The sequence below is a fragment of the Talpa occidentalis genome, unplaced genomic scaffold (genome assembly GCF_014898055.3).
Source record: "Talpa occidentalis isolate TD23 unplaced genomic scaffold, MPIMG_talOcc4v2.1 talOcc4.17, whole genome shotgun sequence".
Lineage (NCBI taxonomy): Eukaryota > Metazoa > Chordata > Mammalia > Eulipotyphla > Talpidae > Talpa > Talpa occidentalis.
The window spans coordinates 49,002,308-49,017,317 of NW_023601754.1; the positions used below are offsets into that span (position 1 = coordinate 49,002,308).

At 52.8% G+C, this 15,010-nt stretch overlaps 1 protein-coding gene across 1 annotated transcript in view; it reads left to right on the top strand.

Moving 5' to 3' along the window:
• The window catches only part of LOC119248723 (immunoglobulin superfamily member 1-like), a 15,339-nt gene extending 655 nt beyond the window's left edge, over positions 1-14,684 (top strand). The window contains exons 2-8 of the mRNA XM_037515599.1: positions 3,102-3,222; positions 3,338-3,655; positions 3,916-4,215; positions 10,542-10,577; positions 10,689-10,982; positions 11,242-11,541; positions 14,545-14,684. Of these exons, the coding sequence (XP_037371496.1) occupies positions 3,102-3,222; positions 3,338-3,655; positions 3,916-4,215; positions 10,542-10,577; positions 10,689-10,982; positions 11,242-11,541; positions 14,545-14,684 (1,509 nt within the window). The remainder of the gene's footprint in view (positions 1-3,101; positions 3,223-3,337; positions 3,656-3,915; positions 4,216-10,541; positions 10,578-10,688; positions 10,983-11,241; positions 11,542-14,544) is intronic.
• Positions 14,685-15,010: the final 326 nt, after the last annotated feature.

Below are 15,010 nucleotides of genomic sequence, written 5' to 3' on the forward strand. Positions count from 1 at the left end.
ACCTCTACTCTGCTTCTGTGACCCTGCCTGTCCAAGTTACTTGGTCTAAGTGGGAGGGCGCACTCTCTGTCCTTGCGGGATGGCTAATTTCCCTCACTGCGTTGTCAAGGTCCTTTCCTGTCGTAGCCCACAGCACAATTCCACTCCTTGTGCCAATACATCCTCTCTCTGGCTAGACCACATTCTGTCGATCCGTTTATCCTCTTCATCACACCTTCAGTCTCTTCACCTTCTGGCTAATTTATGAATTTTATATTTCAAAACACAAACTGTCATATTTTTCACCGGCCCACACAATTGTAGTCCAAAGGCCTGAGACCTTCTCCTTTTCACTGAAACACAAAACCGCCTGCTCCGTGAGGGGTAGAAGAGGAAATCTCTTTGAAAAAAGACCTAATCGGGGGCCTCCCCGGTGGCGCAGCGGTTGAGCGCTGGGTTGCGAAGCTGCCCGCAGCCTCTGCGACGCCGGCTCGATCCCCGGCTGCTCCCCGGCCACCGGAGGAGGGTCCCATATGGCGCGCAGACCTCTCCTGCCGCCCGCTGCTCCCCTCAGCAGTGTCCTCGGTCCCTCTGCCTGCTCTGCTCCCCGCTCTGGCTCTGGTGAATTCTCTCACCCTCCTGCGCTTCTGACTGTACCCAGTGCATTGTATAAACAAAAAAAAACAAACAAATAAATAAATAAATAAAACATGCCTCTATTAAAAAAAAAAAAGACTTAAAAAAAAAAAAAGAAAAGAAAAAAGACCTAATCAACATCCGTTGAGTTAGATCCATCTCTCTCTCACATCCACGTTCATCAACAGGCATGATGCTCATTTCATTTAATTTTTCCCAACAATGAGAATTTATTTTTTAAAATTGTGTCCCTGTTTATCGAAGTAACATGGTTAATACACTGTATATGATTGAGAAGTACAGGTTCACTGCTCTTCAAAGCTTCACAAAACCCACAATATCCTCCACTACAGTCCATGGGGTCCCTCCTCCCCTTTGCCCCCTACCTCCCCCTACCCCTCAAGAAGCCTCAGTTCCACAGCCAGTTTCTAGGACTTGTTTTTTGTTTAGCTTGTTCCTTGTTTTCTTTCTCTACATCCCACCTGAGTGAAATCATGCAGTACTTGTCTCTCTCCTGACTTATTTCACTCAGCTTCATCCCCTCCACGTGGACGGAATTGGGGATGGTAATTTTACAGATCTCGGCTCTCACACAAAATGGCATCTAGCACACTGGGGCATTAACGGCGGAACTGTCGGTGTTGTTCAGATCACTTTCCCTTGGAAGGTTCTTTCTCAGCACATGGATGTGGAGTGTGTGTGTTGTGGGTCTGAGGGATGTTTTGCCAGGTCCCCTGAGACAAGGCTCTCTCACCCAGTGTAGATTTGCATCCCTGGGAAGTATGGAACTTTGGTGCCTGAGTCTTACCCCAAACAATTCTCATTAAATGATTTGCAATTTGGTCCCTTCCCAGGGAAGCAGAGTGCGGGATGAGATTAAGAACAACTCAGTCAGAGCCTCCCTGGTGGCGCAGGGGTTAAGCACAGCACTATGAAACAATCCGCAGCCTCTGCAGCACGAGTTCAATTCCCAGCCGGCCAGGAAGCTACCCACATGGCGCAGCAAACCTCTCCTGTCTCACCCCCGCTCTCCTCAGCAGTGTATTTTTCAGTCAATCTCCCTGTTGTGCTCCCACTCTGTGTCTGGTGAATCTCTCACCCCCCGCACCTCTGGCCTGTACCCCAGCTATTGTGTGCATAAATGAATTATTAAAAAAAAATTGAGTTAGAGAACGCTAAAGGCAGCTGCATGTGGAGAGGGGACGGCTCTAGGTGCTCCCTTTCCTGGAACCGCCATTTGGATCTTCTGAGGCTTGTGTCAGGACACGCAGGGACTCTGTTCTGTCTGGAGTATGAAAGGCTGACAAGAGACAACTGCAAATGCTGGAGCAGAACCTTCAAACTAAAGACTCAGGACTGGCCTCAACCAGTGCTTCCCAGGGACCGGCTCACCCATCCAGGAGTCAGCCTTCCTCACCCAGTATTGGTGGTGGCGGTGGAGAGGTCTGGACGTGAGGAGACATGAGAGAAGATGGGGGAGAGGAGGCTGCCGCTCCTCAGCCGGCTGGTGCTGGGGCATCTTGTAATCATCTTTTTCCAATTGTGCTTACGGAGGAAACATGGTTTCCATGGTTGTATCTCTGGGGTTACAGGATCAAACCTCTGCAAATGCATGTTTTCACCCCCTGCCCATCACCAGTGCCCCCGAATCCTCCACCATGTTCTAGTGGGGCACCTTGGCCCTCAGCAGCGTGGCTTGCTGAGGTCCTACACTGTGCCGCAACTGTGTGGTCACCAGGGTGCCTAGGCCAGCAGCACCGAGACCCCTGCCTTCCGGGCGCTCACAGCGGTGGCCCGTGTCCGCCATGGCAGGAGGGTGTGAGCAACTGCAAGCGCACTGCGCGCTCCATGCTCTGGCAGCTCTATCTCCACACTGTCACCCAGACACAGGAGACCTTCCCTGTGGGGCCCCGTCTGTCATGGAGACTGTGAGGAGACACTCAGGTCTGTTTGGGGCCAGGGACCCTCGTGTCCGACGCCGCCCCAATCTCTCTCACGGTTCTTTTTTTTTTTTTTAAATAAATTTTATTTTTATATTCCCCATACAATTGCAACCCCCTTATTTTGATCCCAATACTTCCCCTCCCCGCCCCATACCCCCCATAGAGTGTCTCTGGTTCATATTTTTTGTTGATTTTGATTTTCACTTTCTTAGAGTTATTCATTTTCCTGGTCCCTTATTTAAGTTTTCTAGATTCCTGCTAGGAGTGTTTCTCACGGTTCTTGCCTCCTCCCCAGGCGGGGCTGTGGGAATCCAGACAATCCGACACAGACCTACTAGGAATGTGAGGCTGAGGTGGCTCAGGACAGAAGATGAGAAAAGGAGAGTTTGTGGGATTTCGTGGAACCCAGAAAGGCGCTGGGGCCTCGGGAGTGGGAGCCGCAGCCTTTCTGTGAGCCAGGAGGGAGGCGCTGAGCGGGGAGAGTCCAGTGTGGAGACAGGAGGACCCCAGGGGACGGGCATGAGCTCCAGGCCCTGTCCTCAGCGAGACCCTGGCCCAGTCCCTAGTCACCAGGGAGGAGCTGGGCAGCTCCAGCGGGACCGACTCACGGATGATGATTCCTCTGCAGGGCTGCGCGTGGGCCAAGGAGATGCAGGAGGCCACGGTGAGTGTTTCCTCTACCAGACCCTGCTCCTGTCCTCTCCACCCTCCTCCCTCCACTGGGCCTCCGCGGAGCAGGTGAGGACAGGGCAGCCAATCCTGAACTCTGCTTCCTCCAGGGCCCCTTCCCAGGCCCTCCCTCACGGCCTGGCCCAGCGCGGTGGTGCCTGAGGATGGTGATGTGACGCTGACATGCCGCGCGCCCATCGGGGGCCTGGGAAAGTTTGTTCTCAGAAGGGGAGGACACAGCATGGAGAACAGGGGAGAATACACCATGGAGCACGTGCCCTCACCTGGCTGGACAGAAAGCCTGGCCAAGTTTCACCTCGCTGGTCTACAACCCAGTCAAGCTGGAGAGTACACCTGTGACTACCAGACAAGAGAGAGGCCCCGAGAAACATCACCGCCCAGTGAGGCCCTTCTACTCCTGGTGACAGGTGAGGACACCGGGTCTTCTCAGGGGTGGGGGTGAGGGAGGAACCAGAGACAGAGAGGGAGACAAGGGCGCCCCTGCAGTGCAGCTTGGGGGCTGGGGAGAGACAGGGGCCCAGCTGGCGCCGTGTACCCAGGGCCTGCAGGAGGCAGAAGTGCTTCCTGGAGCTGGAATGGACAAGGCTGGGGCCAGGCGTCTGCACCTCCTCCTCCCTGAGACCCCGCCAGGAGCACGGGGTGACCCCGGAGCCTTCTTGTCTTTCAGGTTTTTACCCCAAACCTTCCCTCCAAGCCCACCCACGGGGAGAGGTGACCGCAGGAGAGAACGTGACCCTGCAGTGCCAGTGGCCTCGCCACCTGACTGAGCCGACACACTTTGTTATACTGAAGGCAGGAGAGTCAGCACCACCCACCCAGGTCTCCACTTCACAGGAGAGGGGAACCGTCTTCTCCCTTCCGAAGGTGACACCCGGTGACAGCGGGAACTACAGCTGTGTGAGCCACATGACCAGGGCTCCATTCCGGGGCTCGCACCCCAGTGAGTCCGTCTCCATCCAGGTGACAGGTAAGGCTCTGCATCACTTGGGGGATGTTTCCTTGATGTGACAGGAGCGTGTCTGCTCTGCCACCCTGATTCTCCTTTCTCCGTCACTTGCGCTGTCCTCTCTTTGCAACATCTTGCTTCATTTCCACTCCCTTGTCCTTTTGGTTTTTTTTTAAAGATTTATTTATTTATGCCTACAAGAACTGGGCTACAGGGCCTCCCCAGAGGCGCAGAAGTTGAGCACTGGGTTGCAAAGCTGCCCGCAGCCTCTGCAGCACCAGTTCGATCCCCGGCTGCTCCCCGGCCACCGGAGGAGGGTCCCACATGGCGCGCAGACCTCTCCTGCCGCCCGCTGCTCCCCTCAGCAGTGTCCTTCGGTCCTTCTGCCTGCTCTGCTCCCCGCTCTGGCTCTGGTGAATTCTCTCACCCTCCCGCTGCTCCCCTCAGCAGTGTACTTCGTCAGTCTGCCTGCTCTGCTCTCCGCTCTGATTCTGGTGAATTCTCTCACCCTCCTGCACTTCTGACTGTACCCAGTGCTTGTATAAATAAATAAAAAATAAATCTTTAAAAAAAAAAGAACTGGGCTACAGGCAAGAGGTGTGGGGAGGAGAGGATCCCCCAGAGACATTGGGGTGCGAAACCGGGAGATCAACTGAAATACACTGATGAGGGAAGCAGCGGGGAGACAGGAATGGTTGCTGCACCATGTGGGCCAGCTCCCTGGCCAGGGATCAAACTCAGGACACAGTGGCTGGTGATAGCTTGACAGAGCTGAAGCTTAACCCCTGTGCCACCAGGGAGGCCCCGGAAATGGGCTTTTGAGACACAGCCAGGTCCAATTCCTGCTCCTGCCTCTCCTTTGTCTTTGAGAAGGCCTGGCTGTGCCTCCATTTACGTGTCTCCCATTAACTTAAGAGATTCTAGCAACATTTGGCAGGAAGCACAGATTATTACCCAGATGGAGAAGGTGGCGATTGGTCAGCTGGGATGGGGTTGACTTGGGACTCACATGTCTAGTTTGCAGAGACAAATATTTTCTGAAAAAGAAACATCAGCAGTGTTGGTCAGTACGTGGATGTAGAAGCAACACAGAAACTTGGAGTTTCAGACATGCTGATAATTTCTTTGGGGGACCTGCTGGCCAAGTAAGGGCTATGAGCCGCACACACATTTTGCAAGAGTTGAAAATGATTCTAAATACCACAGCTTCACAAAACTCTGTAAAACTCAAAGAACTCGGAGCAGACCAGGCGGCTCCTGGAGGACCACGCTCGACGGCTGATTCTGGTGGGAACTGGTCTGAGCTATTCTGTGGGGGGATAAATGGGCCTGCTGGTCAGGGAAGGGGACACACTGATGAACAGTACCGCTTTGGAACTCGGGGCCCAGAAGTTGGTGGGGGAGGGGTTCTCTCAATGTGTCAGCATTGATTTTCAGGAAAGTGGAGGTGAGACGCGCAGGGGTTTAGTGCAGCTGAGACACGAGCAGGCTCTGACACGGGACTATCCAGCCACAGTGACTCGCATACCATTCCATGGCATGAAGGAATAAGGAACCCCAACAACAATTCATTTGGGCTTTCCTTGTTCCCAAGATGGAAAACGCACCCATGCAGCCCTTCAAAAGAGGAGCCCCTGATCCTTCTTGCCAGGGATGCTTCGCTCATTTTCAAGCTCTCACTACTCCACTGTCTCTGTTCTACACTCACCAGATGCTCACATTGCCCTCTGGGGGCCTATGGGCCTTCTTTAATAATCGAAATGACTGCCACAGTTAGTGAGGGAATTATCTGGCAACAGTCCCTAGTTGTTGTCCAATGGACAACATCGATTAACCTGGAAGACCGTTGGTACCCTCCATAGCAAAGTATCTGCTCAATAGGAACCCCTCAGGTCAAGCCTTAGGTGGTGTGTGTGTGTGTGCGGGGGGTAGGTAGTTCCCTAATCCCTAACATTTGACTGAGACAGACAAGGATTTTCCGAGTCAAATGATTTAAGATCGGCTCGGAGGACATGCTGCAATCCCAAAATCAGCACAGTTACGGAAATTGGCTATAGGAGGGAGGACCTGAAAGGTCACAGCAAAGCCATTTGATCCAACACTCTAGCCTCAGTGAGGCTGCAGCCGTGACCATCCCAGCTTCCCTCGCTGCTGGGGACCCCAACCTGAAGAAAGACCCCAGACTGGCTGATCAGCCACTATGATCTCGAAGCTACTCTTCCTCCTCTTTTCAGTAAGTCTCTCGGGACGGCACCTAGGGTGGCAGAAAATTGGTGTGAGGTGTGTCAAATGGAAGGTAACTTATCGTAAAGGCAAGGAAAGTGAATGTTAGGATATTTTAACTATATCCTGCTCCTTTCAAGCCGTGAGTCTGAAGCCTGCTGAAGGTGAGTCACTGGGAGGGAGAGGCATCAAAGACTCGCTGCAAACGGCTCTCTGGTTGATAAAACCAACGGCACCATAAGAGTGCTGAGTGCATCCATCACGCAAAGCTTAACCACCTTCTGTCCACCCAACATCACCACACGTAAGACCAGTGGGGTGTGTTCCACATTTGGGAAGTAACACTCTGATACTCCCCAAAACAATGACAACAACAACAACAACTGCCAGAATAAGATGCACTCTTAGAGGGGTCTCCCCGGTGGCGTAGCGTTGAGCGTTGGGTTGCGAAGCTGCCCGCAGCCCCAGCGCCGGTTCGATCCCCGGCTGCTCCCAGGCCATGGGAGGAGGGTCCCACATGGCACGCAGACCTCTCCTGCCGCCCGCTGCTCCCTCAGCAGTGTCCTTCGTCCTTCTGCCTGCTCTGCTCCCTGCTCTGGCGCTGGTGAATTCTCTCACCCTCCCACGCTTCTGACTGTACCCAGTGCTTGTAGAAATAAATAAATAAACCTTTAAAAAAAAATGCACTCTTAGAGGTTAGGATCTGAGCTTGCAATATGAGGCGACCATATTGCACAGGCACAGATCAACCAGAACTGCCTCCCTCCACAAACGTTGCTTCCGCTCAGCCAGGACGTTACATGAAGAGGGACACGCATGGGGTCTTGACATGGAAGCATCCCGGGTATGTCTGAATAAGCCAGGAAAGGAAGGATGAGTGGTTCAGACACTCCCCAGCTAGGGAACTATGGCACAATAGAAATGAGTCTTTCCAGAAACCAGGAAAGCTTGAGATCCACGAGGAGAGGAGATCTTGCCTTGGTGAGGTCCTTTGTATTGGTTTTCCCTCTCAACATAATTTCCGGACTCCGAGTCTTTACGCTGTTCCACGGAGCATTCCCTGCAGTGAGGTGTGTGCTAGGAAGACATTTCCAGTAAAGTTTTTAGAGGGACCTGTCGGGATAGAGTGAAGAAGGTCTGGTTTACAGCCTCCAGCTTACTTTATTCTAAGACGACGCTACATAATGCACATAAATACAAAATTTGTGTTAATCGACCATGTTATCCGTCAGGCTTCTGATCAGCCACAGGCTATGAGTGAAGATTTTTAGTAGTCAAAAGAGATATACATGGTTTTCAACTGCCTGGGGGATGGAGGCCCCAATCCCTGTCCATGTTTATACTTTTAACCATTTGTAAATGCATGTTCAGTTCAGCAGCCTTAAATATATTTGCATTGCTGTGTGACATGAACCGAAGCCTCATCAACCCCAACATAATCCCTGTCTCCACTTCTTTTCTCCACACCCTGAGAATCTCCACTCTGCTTCTGTGACCCTGCCTGTCCGAGTTACTTGGTCTAAGTGGGAGGGCGCACTCTCTGTCCTTGCGGGATGGCTAATTTCCCTCACTGCGTTGTCAAGGTCCTTTCCTGTCGTAGCCCACAGCACAATTCCACTCCTTGTGCCCAATACATCCTCTCTCTGGCTAGACCACATTCTGTCGATCCATTTATCCTCTTCATCACACCTTCAGTCTCTTCACCTTCTGGCCATTTAAGAATTTTATATTTCAAAACACAAACTGTAATATTTTCACCGGCCCATGCAATTGTAGCCCAAAGGCCTGAGAACGTCTCCTTTTCACTGAAACACAAAACCGCCTGCTCCGTGAGGGGGAGAAAGAGGAAATCTCTTTGAAAAAAGGCCGAATCAACAGCGCATGAGTTCCATCAATGTCTCTCTCACTTCCACGTTCATCAACAGGCATGATGCTCATTTTATTTAATTTTTCCCAACAATGAGAATTTTATTTTAAAAACTGTGTCACTGTTCATTGAGGTAACATGGTTTATGACTGTATATGACTGTATATGACTGTGGAGTGCAGGTTCATTGCTCTTCAGATGGATGTTACCAAACCACACCTATCACAAAACCCCCCAAAATCCTCCACTGTAGTCCATTGGGGTCCCTCCTCCCCTTTGCTCCCTACCTCCCCTACCACTCAAGAAGCCTCAGTTCCACAGCCAGTTTCTAGGACTAGTTTTTGTTTAGCTTGTTCCTTGTTTTCTTTCTCTACATCCCACCTGAGTGAAATCATGCAGTACTTGTCTCTCTCCTGACTTATTTCACTCAGCTTCATCCCCTCCAGCGTGGATGGAATTGGGGATGGTAATTTTACAGGGATCTCGGCTCTCACACAAAATGCATCTAGCACACTAGCAAAATGCATCTAGCATTAATGGCAGAAGTGTCGGTGTTGTTCAGATCACTTTCCCTTGGAAGGTTCTTTCTCAGCACATGGATGTGGAGTGTGTGTTGTGGGTCTGAGGGATGTTTTGTCAGGTTCACTGAGACAAGGGTCTCTCACCCAGTGTAGATTTGCATCCCTGGGAAGCATGGAACTTTGGTGCCTGAGTCTTACCCCAAACAATTCTCATTAAATGATTTGCAATTTGGTCCTCTCCCAGGGAAGCAGAGTGTGGGATGAGATTAAGAACAACTCAGTCAGGGCCTCCCTGGTGGCGCAAGGGGTTAAGCACAGCACTATGAAACAATCCCCAGCCTCTGCAGCACGAGTTCAATTCCCAGCCGGCCAGGAAGCTACCCACATGGCGCAGCAGACCTCTCCTGACTCACCCCTGCTCCCCTCAGCAGTGGATTTCAGTCGATCTCCCTGTTGTGTTCCCCACTCTGTGTCTGGTGAATCTCTCACCCCCCGCACCTCTGGCCTGTACCCCAGCTCTTGTGTGCATAAATGAATAAATATTAAAAAGAAAAAAGAACAACGGAGTCAGAGAATGCTAAAGGCAGCTGCATGTGGAGAGGGGACGGCTCTAGGTGCTCCCTTTCCTGGAATCGCCATTTGGATTTTCTGAGGCTTGTGTCAGGACACGCAGGGACTCTGTTCTGTCTGGAGTATGAAAGGCTGACAAGAGACAACTGCAAATGCTGGAGCAGAACCTTCAAACTAAAATGTAAGGTGGCCTCAACCAGTGCTTCCCAGGGACCGGGCTCACCCATCCAGGAGTCAGCCTTCCTCACCCAGTATTGGTGGTGGCGATGGAGAGGTCTGGACGTGAGGGGACATGAGAGAAGATGGGGGAGAGGAGGCTGCCGCTCCTCAGCCCGGCTGGTGCTGGGGCATCTTGTAATCATCTTTTCCAATTATGCTTACGGAGGAAACATGGTTTCCATGGTTGTATCTCTGGGGGTTACAGGATCAAACCTCTGCAAATGCATGTTTTCACCCCCTGCCCATCACCAGTGCCCCCGAATCCTCCACCATGTTCCAGTGGGGCACCTTGGCCCTCAGCAGCGTGGCTTGCTGAGGTCCTACACTGTGCCGCAACTGTGGGGTACTGGGGTGCTGAGGCCAGCAGCACCGAGACCCCTGCCTCCGGGCGCTCCAGTGGTGGCCCGTGTCCGCCGTGGCAGGAGGGTGTGAGCAACGGCAAGCGCGCTGCGGGCTCCACGCCCTGGCGGCTCTATCTCCACACTGTCACCCAGACACAGGAGACCTTCCCTGTGGGGCCTCGTCTATCACGGAGACTGTGAGGAAACACTCAGGTCTGTTTGGAGCCAGGGACCCTCGTGTCCAACGCCGCCCCAATCTCTCTCACGGTTCTTGCCTCCTCCCCAGGCGGGGCTGTGGGAATCCAGACAATCCGACACAGACCTACTAGGAATGTGAGGCTGAGGTGGCTCAGGACAGAAGATGAGAAAAGGAGAGTTTGTGGGATTTCGTGGAACCCAGAAAGGCACTGGGGCCTCGGGAGTGGGAGCGGCCGCCTTTCTGTGAGCCAGGAGGGAGGCGCTGAGCGGGGAGACTCCAGTGTGGGGACAGGAGGACCCCAGGGGATGGGCATGAGCTCAGGGAGGCCCTGGCCCAGTCACTTGACATCAGGGCGGAGCTGGGCGGATCCAGCTGGCCGCGACTCATGGACTATAATTCCTCTGCAGGGCTGCGCGTGGGCCAAGGAGACACAGGAGGCCACGGTGAGTGTTTCCTCTACCAGACCCTGCTCCAGCCCTTCCCTCCCTCCCTCCACTGGGCCTCCAGGGAGCAGGTGAGGCCTGGAAGCCAGCCCTGAACTCTGCTTCCTCCAGGGCCCCTTCCCAGGCCCTCCCTCACGGCCTGGCCCAGCGCGGTGGTGCCTGAGGGTGGTGATGTGACGCTGACATGCCGCGCGCCCATCGGGGGCCTGGGAAAGTTTCATCTCAGAAGGGGAGGACACAGCGTGGTGGAAGTGCCCCCAACTGACTGGACAGAGGGCCTGGCCAAGTTTCACCTCGCTGGTCTGCAAGCCAGTCGAGCTGGAGAGTACACCTGTCACTACCAGAGAAGAGAGAGGCCCCGAGAAACATCACCGCCCAGTGAGGCCCTTCTACTCCTGGTGACAGGTGAGGACACCGGGTCTTCTCAGGGGTGGGGGTGAGGGAGGAACCAGAGACAGAGAGGGAGGCAAGGGCGCCCCTGCAGCGCAGTTGGGGGGCTGGGGAGAGACAGGGGCCAGCTGCTGGCGTGTACCCAGGGCCTGCATGGGGCAGAAGTGCTTCCTGGAGCTGGAGTGGACAAGCCCGGGGCCAGGCGTCTGCACCTCCTCCTCTCTGAGACCCCGCCTGGAGCACGGGGTAACCCTGGAGCCTTCTTGTCTTTCAGGTTCTTACCCCAAACCTTCCCTCCAAGCCCACCCAAGCGGAGAGGTGACCGCAGGAGAGAACGTGACCCTGCAGTGCCAGTGGCCACGCAACATGACTGAGCTGACACATTTTGTTATACTGAAGGCAGGAGAGTCAGCACCACCCACCCAGGTCTCCACTTCACACGAGAGGGGAACCCACTTCTCCCTTCCGAAGGTGACAGCCGGTGACAGCGGGAACTACAGCTGTGTGAGCCACATGACCAGGGCTCCATTCTGGGCCTCGCGCCCCAGTGAGTCTGTCTCCATCCAGGTGACAGGTAAGGCTCTGCATCACTTGGGGGATGTTTCTTTGATGTGACAGGAGCGTGTCTGCTCTGCCACCCTGATTCTCCTTTCCCCGTCACTTGCGCTGTCCTCTCTTTTCAACATCTTGCTTCATTTCCACTCCCTTGTCCTTTTGGTTTTTTTTTTTTTTAAAGATTCATTTATTTATGTCTACAAGAACTGGGCTACAGGCGAGAGGCGTGGGGATGCGAGGATCCCCCAGAGACAGTGGGGTGCAAAACAGGCAGATCAACTGAAATGCACTCCTGAGGGGAGCAGCAGGGAGACAGGAGAGGTCTGCTATGCCATGAGGGCAGCTCCCTGGCCAGGGATCGAACTCGTGCTGCAGAGGCTGCGGATAACTTCATAGTGGGGTGCTTAACTCCTGCGCCACCAGGGCGGCCCCCCTTGTCCTTTTGGTCCTGCATTCCCGCTGCATTTCTCATGCTGTTTGAAACAACCGGCCATCGCCAGCATCCTTCCTCTGCTGCCTGCACCTCTGAAAGCGTTGCTTTATCTTCCCCGGTGATTCATTTTTGCTCTCAGCATGTGACATTCCCAGAGCCTCCTGCTCCGCGCTGGTGGCTGGGATATGTTCTCAAATTAAGGGAACTCAGTTTGCAAGTCCTTTCGGATTACCTCGCTGTGTTAGGGAAATACATCATGGCAAGAGGTGATGAGAAGCCTTTAAACACCAAAGCGAAGGAGGGTCATAATCAGCCTCTTCCCGAGATGGGGCTTCCCCAGCCACTAGCCAGCCCTGACCCACCCACTGGAAGTGGGTCACGGTGGTAGAGGCAGGACGGGGTCAGCCTGGTGTGCGGAGGGAGGAGGAGGTGGGAGCTTACACCCTTTCACACCCTACTGCAACCTCTCAGTGGTGCCACCTGGGGTGTCTCCTCAGCTGGACGGTGGGCATCTTGGCCTTGCCCTGTGAGGTGTTGGGATGTGAGAAGAGCACCTCGCAGTGCTGCCAGGGTATCTCCTGCCAGGAACTTTCTTTATGTCTTTCTGATGCTTCCCATCGAGTGAATGATTTTTGTTTTCACACTTAAATGTTTATTCACAAGCAAATGTATGGAAAATAAGTCAAATTGGAACCTATGTACATTTTCACAACTTTCATTAGCAGCAAGTTTTTAAGACATGGAGTTAATGTTTTAATATAAATTGAGAATTTTAAAATCATCTCCCTTTTGGGGCCTCCCTGGTGGCGCAAGGGGTTAAGACGCAGCCTATGCAGATATCTACAGCCACTGCAGCAAGAGGTTGATCCACCAGCCCGCCAGGCAGCAACCCACATGGCGCAGCAGACCTCTCCTGGCCCGCCCGCTGCTCCCCTCAGCAGTGTACTTCAGTCAGTCTGCCTGTTCTGTTCCCCGCTCTATCTCTGGTGAATCCTCTCACCATCCACACCTCTGGCCTATACCCCAGTTGTTGGATGCATAAATTAAATCTTTAAAAAAAAAAAAAAAAGCAGTAATGCTGAATGTTAAAAAAAAAAAAAAAAGATAAAATCTTCTCCCTTTTGTGCTTTCCATGGTCACACGACCTTAAACTGACAACCCAAATAATTTCAAATGATCAGAGATGCTATTTAGGCCAAAATTCTCATGTGTCAACACTTTTAATATTGTGGCCATCAAATGATGGTAAGAAGACCACCATCCAGAAGACTAACAGCCCCTGTTTTCACACCCTGCACTGCAGGGACGTGAGTTTATCCTCCACCAGCCAGGGCTGCCTGCCCAGTAGTTCACTCTGCCACAGGTCATTAGGAATAACTTCAGGCCGAGTAACCTCATCATTACCCCTCAAAATGTCCAGTGAGGGCATCCTTTGGTGGTGCAGGCGGTTGAGCGCAGCGCTGTCAAGCTGTCCGCAGCCTCTGCAGCACTGGTTCGATCCCGGCCAGCCAGCGAGAATCCCAAGTGGCACGGCAGACCTCTCCTGTCTTGCCCGCTGCTCCCCTCAGCAGTGTATTTCAGTGGATCCGCCAGGTCTGTTCCCTGTTCTGTCTCTGGTGAATCCTCTCACCCTCTCGCGCAACTGGCCTGTACCCCAGTTCTTATATGCATGAATAAATATTTTTTAAAAATGTCCAGTGAAAGGATTGAGCTTGAAGAAAATGGGAGATGCTGAACCAGCGGTACTGCCTTGAATTCCACTTATAATTTTACAAACCTGGAGCAAACAGACCCTGGATGTTTCTTGGGGTGGAAAAATAACATTTTATCTAGGTTGAGCTGAAAGTTTTTTCCCAATCTTTCAAAAGGATGACTGGGCAAAAGTTCATTTTTCACACCAGAAAACCCTTTTCGAAGAAGATCAAGACTTTCCAAAGTTCCACTTCCTGAAAGTTCCCTAACTGGAACACCCTCCTTTGGCTGAGAACCAAGTCCTTGGTTCTCTTAAACCTCCCTCTTAAAAACTCCATGCAAACAGCCTCTCAGCAACAAAATGAGGGAAGATGGAATTAGAGCAAGGGCAAATAAGTGAGAGAGGAGAGGTAAATGAAGACAGGATAAAGGAAAGAAGTAACGACCACCACAGTTCTCTCCAAATCCCATGGCTGTTTTCAGTGATTAAAACCTGCACGGGTCCTCCCTGGTGGCGCAAGGGGTTAAGCACCGCACTATGAAGCAATCCGCAGCCTCTGCAACACGAGTTCGATCCCCGGTCAGGGAGCAACCCACATGGCGCAGCAGACCTCTCCTGCCTCACCCACTCTTCCCCTCAGCAGTGTATTTCAGTCAGTCTGCCTGTTCTGCTCCCCGCTCTGTCTCTGGTGGATCCTCTCACCACCCGCATCTTTGGCATGTACCCCAGCTCTTGTATGCATAAATAATCTGTAAAAAAAAATAAAAGCTGCATGAAGGCAGCGCTGAGCACTGCCCAGGGGACATGGGTGGGCATGCGGGCGTGGCATTCGGTGGATCCACTGGAGAAGAGGGATAATTCTTCGTGGCCAGTGGTCATCTCATTCTCTCTCTCAGATACCCAAGGAGCCACATCAGAGGACTACAGCAAGGTGAACCTCATTCGTCTGTGTCTGGCTGCCCTAACTGTGGTCATTCTAGGGGTTTTCCTAGTGGAAGCCTGGTACGGCCAGAAGTCACCGCTTGGATCCAGGTAAAGCACCTGAGCACACCTCTTTTTTAGAATGGGCTTGTGCAGTGATGCAGGCCTCTTTAAGCACCAAACTCTACATAGGAGGCTTCCAGGGGCTCTCATCTGGGGCACCAAGATATCTCAGTTGGGACATGTCTCTACTGCACTGGCCAACCCTGTGATGACAGAAACCCTCGCCTCTATTTTCCATCCCCACCCAAGACAGTTAGAGCTTCCAACAAGAATGGGGGAAACAGTCGGACCTCGCACACTCCCCACCCAGGAGCGGGGCAGATGTCCTCCTGGTGGAGAACCTGTGTCTGGGTCCAGAGGAAATGTCTCCCCTCTTCT